Source organism: Balearica regulorum, chromosome 8 (genome assembly GCF_011004875.1).
Source record: "Balearica regulorum gibbericeps isolate bBalReg1 chromosome 8, bBalReg1.pri, whole genome shotgun sequence".
Lineage (NCBI taxonomy): Eukaryota > Metazoa > Chordata > Aves > Gruiformes > Gruidae > Balearica > Balearica regulorum.
In genome coordinates this window covers 27,887,704-27,896,650 of record NC_046191.1, presented here as the reverse complement: position 1 = coordinate 27,896,650, position 8,947 = coordinate 27,887,704, and the positions used below count along the sequence as shown (strand labels likewise).

Genomic DNA, 8,947 nt, shown 5'->3' with positions numbered 1-8,947 from the left:
CTAAACAAGAAGAAAGGGTGCACCCATCTGAGGTACAAATCCATTTGTGTTTAGGCTTAATCTTTCTTGCTGTCCTTTGCACCACTGACACAGCCTGCCTTGTCTGTGTTAGCCCTGCGTACCCTTGGGGAGAGCTGAAAGTGAAGCCAAGCGGTAAAAAAAAAAAAGTAAGTACGTGAAAATTTCATGTAGTTTTCATACCGGTGCAAATGTCTGCTCAGAGTGAATGTACAATTCACCAGCACCCCGTCCCCAAGGGACACTGCAAGGCCAAAGGTTAGAAAGGGAAGTTTTATTAGCTTTTAGGAAGGGAAATATGTTCTTACTTCAGCCAGGGAGCGTGACAAACCCCAGCTTGGGGGCAGGGCACAGCTGCCATCAGTCCCAGTGGTGGGCAGAGCAGCCAGAGGTAAGAGCCAAAAATGCCCCTTGCAGCCGGGGAGGAGCATCCTGCGGGTGCAAGACAACCCACAGCTTCTCAGTCCTGAGATGAGAAAAAGCTGCTTCTCGGCACTGCATGAATCACTGCTTCAGCCACAGAGGTTTCTCCTGGGGCTGTGGCCTGGCCCCAGATAACAAAGTTCATAAAACCTGCCAACAACAGCGTAAAGCATATGGAAGAGTTCACCAAGGCCTGGAAGATTTCCTTAGCTGCCTTTGGCACCTGAGCCCACAGGAGTGCCCAGCCAGGAGTGGGTCAGCTGGGGAGCGGAGGTGGGCAGCAGCACGGTGCCTGTGTAAGCAGGAACGCTCTGGGGCATCTGCAAAGAGGAGCTTAGTGCTGACAACCCAAAGTCAGAACCCTTCCCAGTGTTTCTAAGAAATCTGAAGTAATATTCTTATGCCTACAGTATAAATACATAAATACTTTTAACAAAAGACTTTGGAGTGTACAGCCAGCAGTGAGATGCTGAAATGGTGCTGGAGTTCATTGGAGTTGACTTGCCCTTGAAATCTGCCCCACTTCAACCAAAAATACAACAGTCGCTGCCTGTGCTCAGGTCATGTGCTGCCTGCAGTGCGGGCAGGGCAGGACTTGTCCTCAGCAGCCACAAGCTGTAATGAGAAGAGGGATGCATAGCCCGGGATCACCGAGAGCAGTCTGACTTCAGCAGGAGCCAGGCGGGGTGCGCGTGGGTGCACAGGTGCATCGCCGAGTGTGGCTGTGAATCTCTCTGTGGTACATACCTGTATGACAAGGTCTACTGCGAGGCTCACAGGAACCATCTGAATCCTCCCAGGGGAGAGGATGCGCAGACCTGCAGACTTTACTTGCTCCATTAGAAAGAACCCACCAAATCCAGAGTCTTCATATTTTTCCAAATTTTTATGTGCATTTTTGGGTCAAGCCAGTCTGTGTGTGTGTGTGTGTGCATGCTTGAAGGAGATTCTCCTTCAACTTAAGACCTCCAAGAGCTGGTGTTGAGATGTAAATGTCCCACCAGGTATTCACTCAGCTCAGGAGTAGTCTGCAGACAGCTGGAAAAAGCCAGTGGGCCTCCACTTTTGAAAGCTGCTCCTAAAACCCTCATAGTCATTGTAGGGCCTGCATTTCTGCTGTCCAGTGCAGTCCTGTTAGCTCACTTCAAAATACCACCTTTCTTTCATGGCCTTTACCTGTCAGAGAGCATGTGTCTGGATCACTGCAAAGGAAGTCCCTTGCTGTCTCTTCCCTGTCTCCTGCTTTGCCAGGCAGAGGGCTGTTGAGCAGATCTGTTCTCCTCCTTCTCCAAATGGCTTCAAGACACTTGAGGTATCTTCCTGATTTACGAGACTTTTATTTTAGCAAATATACAGCGCATTTGTACTATATACAGATACTGTCAAGTAAATAGAGAAACCCAGGGTTTCTCTGAGTATGAGCTAAGCTTGGATGACTTTCTTTGGCTTTCATTTCTGTTCTCCTCAAGGGCTCCATGCATCCCTTTCTCCAGTGGTAGAAAGATCCATCCTAGGTAGCAAAATAGCTGCGCAGAGCTCCAAAAAGATGAACACGGTATGCATTATATAAAGCCCACCTGCACTGTGATTTATCTGTGCTCCAGCTGAGGCTTTCCGTGGCCCCAAGGAGGGAGGCTAGAGTAGTCTGCCTGTACAAGTACAGCCTGTGAGAACGAGCCTCCCACAGGCAAATGGATTGGTAGGAAAGGCTGTACTTTACATCTTACATCTCATACCTCATTTTCTACAGCAAGCAAACGAAGGGACTTAGTAACACAAGGCTAAATGACAAATCCGCGACGGTGGCATTGCAGCTGGTCAACAGGGTGATGTTATCTTGACCAAATAAGTAGAGCACTGTGGTTAGATCTACCTTGTCGCTGTCCTGGACAGTTTGCTCGCACAGGGCCCTGCTGGTCATCTTGTCTGTCTTCCACAGCGTCAGCTTCAGCAAGTCCTCCTCTTCCAGGTCGGGGAAATGGATAACACCCTTTATGGACACTAGGTAGAGGCCATCACAGGTGATCATGATGGAACCATTTCTGATCTGAATAGAGCCTACTTCTGCTGTGAGATTCATGGCTACGCCTTCGATGGCTTTACCTGGAATGGAAGAAAGAAAAGACGATCCCATGATGATAAATGTCTTCTTGGAAGTGGGTTGTTTTATACAGACTGACTGCAGGAAAAGTGGAAAACTATAGGAAAGGAAGAGAGTGAACTAGAGAATAGGGCAGACCAGAGCTAGAATATCATCTACTCTAGACAGGCATCATCTACAGTGGAATTTCCAGGTTCCCACTTCTGAGCAAGCTGTGCCTTTTGGACTACAACTCCAGTTTATATGAATTATTCCGCCAAGTTTCTATTTATGCGCTATTTATTTTCTGTCTGTCTTAAAATACAGACATTTAAGTAAAGCATCTCTCCGAGTTTAGGCAGCACAGGTTCCTAAAAAGAACAGAAAATAAAGACAGTAAATAAGAAGAGGGAAAAGTGTTCAGAGCTGGAAGGAAGAGAAAAGGTGCTTTCTGTGGAGATGCTGGTAACAGAAGTCCTTGTCTTTGGGTTTTGGGTTAGGTTTTTCTTAACAGAAGACAGAATAAAAAAGCAGCGTAGAGACAGAAATGGAAAAAACCAAATGAATACGGAGCAGAGTCAGGAGAAATTAAACCAGAACTTAGCATGTGAAAGGTTTTCTCTCGGAAAAAGCAGTAACAGTTCCCAGGGCTATGCTGGAAATGTTTCCCTGCTGCGCTTCTGGGTTTTCAGCACACCAGCTGATGCCCCTGGGCCCAAGGGGGGACCCACAACGTCTCCTGGCAGGCAGCACAGCCCCTCTGGGCAGAGGCCAAGTTTCTCAAGCTTTTTCTCTAAGATCACAGGTTTCTATTAGGTTAGACTCATTGCTACCTTACAATATTAACTGAAAGTAAAACCCTCAATGATAATTTTTTGTACAATTTGAAAATTTTAGTATTTGCTTTTATCATTGAGGTACGTCATCGGTCAAAACGTCCTGTGTAGTTGGCACACAGAGCACTGCTATTTCTGCTACCGTGTGTATGCTCGCTCGCTCTTCCTCAGGAAATCATTTACATTTTTCATAAATCAGGAAATCATTGACTTGTTTCAGAAATACCCCAAGAGCATGCCATGTGTACTCAGGAAATTCTCAAAAATACTTTTCTTGTTCTTTCGCAGAGTGAAAGCTTGTTTTAGTAGGGAGGTAAGGATCCCGGCAGAAATCCACGCAGATTTTTTTTTCTTCCCCCCCCCCCTTCTCTTCCACTCCGGGAAAACCCTTTTGTTTGGTTTTGGCACCTTGCAGCACTGGATCAGATTTGTCCTCTCTACCCCTAGACAGCTCTCCTGGCACCTTCCTCCATCAGAAGAAATAGCCGTTGCTGTGACACGCAGAGCTTAAGAGCCTCTGGCATTTCAGGGGCCACCGGCTGCCACGGCGGTCCCCGGGGACCGCGGGTCGGTGCGAGGCAGAGCGGGGAGCCGGGAGCCCTCCCGTGTACCGACCGGGGAGCCCCCCACAGGAAACGCTCCGGAGAGCCGTCCGGGAACCGGGGCAGCGTTCCGGCGGAGCCGGGAGCCTTCCCACGGTGCCGGGGCAGCGCTGCGCCGTAGCGGCTGCTGTGCGGGGGCAGCGCGCCGGGGGTACTGGCGCTCGTCGAGGGGCCGGGGGCGCTCCCGGGATGCCCCCCCTGCCCCGACGCCCACCCACCTGTGTACCGGATGTGAGTCCACGGCACTTTGTTGTTCGGAGGCTGAAAAGAAAAAGAGAAATCCTTGTTAACACACTGGACAGGCCCCTCACTGCCGCCGCTGTCGCTTTCGTTTTCTTACCGGGACCGTGCCTCCAAAAGCGCCGCAGCCAGCCTCAGCTGGCACGGTTGTTGCTAGCCAGCTATGCTCTTTACTTGCTTGTATATTGTTACTATAAAATATTATTTTAGAGTGGTTCTTAGCCAGCCCGGTGCTGAGCCCTCCAGAGCACACCAGGTAGTGTTGGTCCTGTTTAAAAAAACATCCTGGCGAACGTAAACGAGTCAGACTAAACAGTAAGGAAGGACCTTGGGGTGCAGAGCATCTTCTGCATGACCCCCTCGAGTCTGACTTACAGCCGGGGGTGCCTGTGTGCGGAGCTGGGACCCAGCCGTACCCCCGCTGTCTCACCCTCCTGCAGGGCACTAACAGGTTGGTCTGGCTTCATGGCTCATTGCGCTTTGGGTCAGGCTGTTACTGGATGCACGTCTCTCAGTGGCTCTCTTAGAAGTGCATTCACACACATTTTAAATTGATTTGCATTTTATGAGCATAACAGAAAAAGTGAATGCAAGTACAGAAACGTGTATCTTACTGATCAGATACGCAAAACACCAAGCTTCTGTATTAGATTTTTAAATCTGAACTTTGCATCTCAAACCCATCTCTCATCTTAACCACAGGAGGCCCAAATCTGCAGTCTCTTCACAACCACAAGTGTTCAGCGTTTTGCCTGATTAAAGAGTGAAAGGTTAGGCTCGCCGCTCTGTGTTCTTTTTACTTATGCCATAGCTTTCCTAAGGGAGAAGGTGGGCTGATGAGATGTGTGTTGGGCTGACTTTCATGTATTTGGCCTCATGTGTTACAGTAACAGAGCAGCCCCTTCACTCTGAGCACAGGGAAAGTGTTGGAACAGAGTAAAGAGTCAGCACAGACATGCAAATCTGCAGGTTCAGTGCTGCACCCTGAAAAAGGCAAGCGGCAGGGGAAGGAGGTTGGAGCCGGGCTGCCCTGTGCGGTCTGTGCCGGAGGATGAAGAGGGTGCTGGTGGTGGGAAAGGTCTGCTCTGGCACCCTCTAGTGCTGCCACAGCTGATGCTCTGCCGCTTGCTCCACTGGCAAGGCCGAATTAAGTACCAAATACAAACTTTTATTGCACGCTGGCTCTGGTGGAACTATTGCTCCTGGCATTACTAATCCAATCCACTGCCTCAGCAGCTTAAGTCTTATGCTTACTCTTTTTCTAGGCACCTAAGTGCACGAGCATTTCACTCTTTGGCTCAGGCAGCTGGGATTTCCAGGTAGTTTCCCAGCAAGACAATAGCTAAGCCCAGGACCCTTGATCTTCTGAGGTCAAACAACATCTACTGCAATCTGTCCCATCTGGCTGCTGGTGGACAAGGTGTATTAAACACAGAAAGGTTGGTGGACAAACTTGTAGTGATTGTAAGAATATCAGCCCCGTTGTCACTAATGCACGTTACCTGTTTTACATAGCACTTTGCAATTATCTACTAGTAAATTCTGCTGAGGAGAGAACTTATCTGTAGGACTGGAAGGACGTCTGTGAGCTAGTAACAAAGTTAGTCACCCCTCTTTCTCTGTTCTGCAGGAAAGGATGCCAGGAGGGCTAAGGGCACAGAATTGCTCCTTACCGACTGCTTCATATTTCCCCATATCATTTACACACAGTTTCCACATCATTTTTGCCTGTTCTGGATGCCCAAACATGAGACTTCCTCCTATCATTGTGCCTAGAGCCGTGCCACGTGGCAGAAGTTTCAGGAATAGGTTTGTACTGCACAAAGCACAAATCTCAGGGGACTGTAGCAACACGCGCCGACTGCGAGGACCGTTGCAATCATGTGCCTGGCTCCCTGTGTCATACAGATTGCAGATAACTGTGCATGGGAAGTGGATTGTACCTTCTCCACACCAGGAGATACTAGGATTATGGCTATATCTTCCTTATCTACATTAAACCTCTGCACAATTACTCCTCCTGCACTTTTTCCTGCCCTGTTCAGGCAAAACCGTCCTGCAACAGATCATTAGAAGCCTTTGAATTCCTAACAGCTGCTCAAGGCTTTTAGTGCCCATGCATTTGCCATCGGGGAGTTTCACATCCCCTGGTCACACCTGGGAGTGGCTTGTCCATGGCCTGATACTAGCTGGTCTGGCAAGAGGAGGTAATTCCAGCAGAGATGGGAACTCACAAGCCTTGCAGATGTGAAAGCCGACTATCACTACCTTTTTCTTAAACTTGTTCATTTGGAAATCACAGCTGAGGCTTGCTCTCCAGGCAGCATCGTGGCAGAAACCAGATCACTGTCCCTTTTTGTTAAGCACGGTCTGGGCTGCCGATGCTGATTTTCCTGAGCATGTGCCATGAGCATTTGTGCTGTGTTTTCACAGAACAGTCCAGGGTTGTTTTTTTTAGTAGCTGTGAGGACAATGGACAGTAATCAAATATGGTCTTGCCATGAAAAAACACAGCTACTGTCTTGCTATTAAAGTAAGTTAGTGTGGCACTCTCCAGCCCTGGAGAGCAGAAGGAGACTCTTCCCAAGAACAGGGACAGCCTTTTGGTTGCTCCCACAGACCAGCGCTCCCAGCCTGCCACTCTGGTGCTGCTGTGCCCCTACTTCCATCAAGTCCATCTCCCTAAACTGCCCTGAGAGCCAAGTCAGATTAGTACTGCTGCCTGCTGCCTCTTCTCTAGACATTTATATGGTTGGTTCATGGTTGTGCCACTGAGCCCTGTAATTCCAGTGCAATGAAATCCCCGTGTACAGCCCGCAAGACCGCTTCCGTGCAGCATGATGCAGTGAAAATGGGACACAAAGGTTATCTGCTTAAAATAATAGAAACTGGTTCTGAGCCTGCAGTTAGCAAGTGTTTAAATCTGAAAAGGTTCTCTGGTGACTCCCAGGGCCTGGACTTTTCATCTGCTGCAGTCGCTGCTCCTCGTGCACTCTGTTTCAGTCGTTTCTGTTGAGGAAGGGAAACTCCAGGCATGTACTGTGTCCCCTCCTCAGCTGCTGCTCTTTTGGGTTTGTAAGGCTCGCAGGCACCAATGTCAGCCCCTGCCATCTTCCTCTGGAGGAGGAGGGTTTGAGTTAAGATTTTTACAGGAGAGAGAGATACTGAGACATGAGGAGTCACAGCCAGAGTGTGACCCAGGAGAGGTTTCTGCATCTTGAGCTGTGTAATAGCTTGCCCTTCTCCACTGGCTTCCACTGCAACTTCCCTCTCCCAAAGTAGTGGAAGAAGAGGACTGAACTGAATGAAAAGTGTTATCTTTCAGTGTTATCAGGGTCATCATTCTGTAGTTTAATAACCACCCTGAGACTCAGGTCAGTGAACCTTGTGCAGAGGACCCAGAGTACAAGGCCATCCCTCCCTTGCATGGTTACATGCCCGGCTTGCTTCTCTGCCAAGTGTAAGTGGGAGGAAAGAACGAACTCTGGTAAAATGAAGCACGACAAGCTTTAAAGTGGTACATAGCTCCTGGAGAAGATGTGGGAGGAGAAGTAGCTAGTGCATAAGCGGCACTGAAATAGCAGTGAAAGGTTGTTGACAATCCACCAGCCTGCAAACATATGAGAGAGGCAAATGTATTTGCTGCAATTTTTGCTATTCTGAGTTTCAGGCATCTCATTTATATTGTTTGCAGTGGTGTTACATGTACGCAAAACTCTCTCTGCCCACATCACTCTCTGTCTCTCATGTACACACACAGACAGGTGTCTGCAGATAGAGATGACTACTCCTAAGGCCACAGTGTATGTGCAGGCTGAGCGCGCTGAAATGTTTCAGGGATCCTCTAGAGTTGTCACAAGCTACCTTGCTTTCTCACATATCTGCATGCACATATAGTACATTTTAAAAGTTCAGGAGACGTTTATGAGGAACTTGGGATCTGATTCTTGCACTTGCTGAGAGCAAGCATCCACCCAGATGATCCCATTTAATTAACTGGAAATACACAAGTCACTGCAAGTAGGGGAGGGAGCAGGAGGGAGGCAGATCTCCCTCCCCCAGTGGCCAGTGCAAAGAGCATTCTTGGAACGATCCCCTTCCAGACCCCTGCACTGGGCAATACTGGATGTTGTTTTGAGGACAGGCAATGTAAAAAAAAAAGAATGACAGTCATTAAGGAAAGGATTAAAAACTTGTGGTTTGAACAGGGATAAACGTAACGGCTTTTTTTCTTTTCTTAAAAAAATAAAAATAAAGCCCATACAAAGCTTTACAGGCCAGCAGACAATGGGTTGAACATGAGTTCTTACCGTTGAAGGTTGCAGAGAATCTATACCAAGGTAAATCAAGCAGGCAAGCAGTAATATCCACTGAGCGGCCGCAGACACAAGGTGCAGCGTGTTCCTAACCTGTCCTCTTTGCCAGCTCTTCCACTCATCCTCTGCAGGTTCCCTTTCGCAATCCATCTGGTCTTGATTTCTTGGCTCTGTATCTGGCTGTCCTGCCATCTCACCCGAGCTGCAAGGAACTGCTGGGGAAGGGGCCAGGAGCACAGCAGGAGCCTGGAGGAGCAGGGGGCAGATGAGCTATAGGTGCTCCTGTCCCAGGAGCAGAGATGAAGTGAAGACAGTGCCTTCAGGAGACTGCTTTATGCACACAGAGAAGCAGGCGGGGGAACTTCTTTGTGACTAATCTGAATTTCCCCTTCCTTCCTTTCTTTCTTTCTTTCTTTTCTTTTTTTCTTTTTT

The 8,947-nt window shown here is 48.6% G+C and overlaps 1 protein-coding gene across 2 annotated transcripts; it reads right to left on the bottom strand.

Annotated features, from left to right (window-relative positions):
• Positions 1 to 291: 291 nt before the first annotated feature.
• On the bottom strand, positions 292 to 8,707 carry TNFSF4 (TNF superfamily member 4). Of its 2 annotated transcripts, XM_075759077.1 has the most exons (4): positions 8,510 to 8,707; positions 4,178 to 4,220; positions 2,209 to 2,544; positions 292 to 2,177 (listed from the first exon to the last, which is right to left on the bottom strand). In XM_075759077.1, the coding sequence occupies exons 1-4, from the start codon at positions 8,705 to 8,707 to the stop codon at positions 2,158 to 2,160; spliced, it is 597 nt and encodes a 198-aa protein (XP_075615192.1). In that variant the 3' UTR covers positions 292 to 2,157. The 2 variants fall into 2 exon arrangements, with proteins under 2 accessions (XP_075615192.1, XP_075615191.1); XM_075759076.1 differs by having other exon boundaries at positions 292 to 2,544.
• Between the last annotated feature and the right edge of the window lie 240 nt (positions 8,708 to 8,947).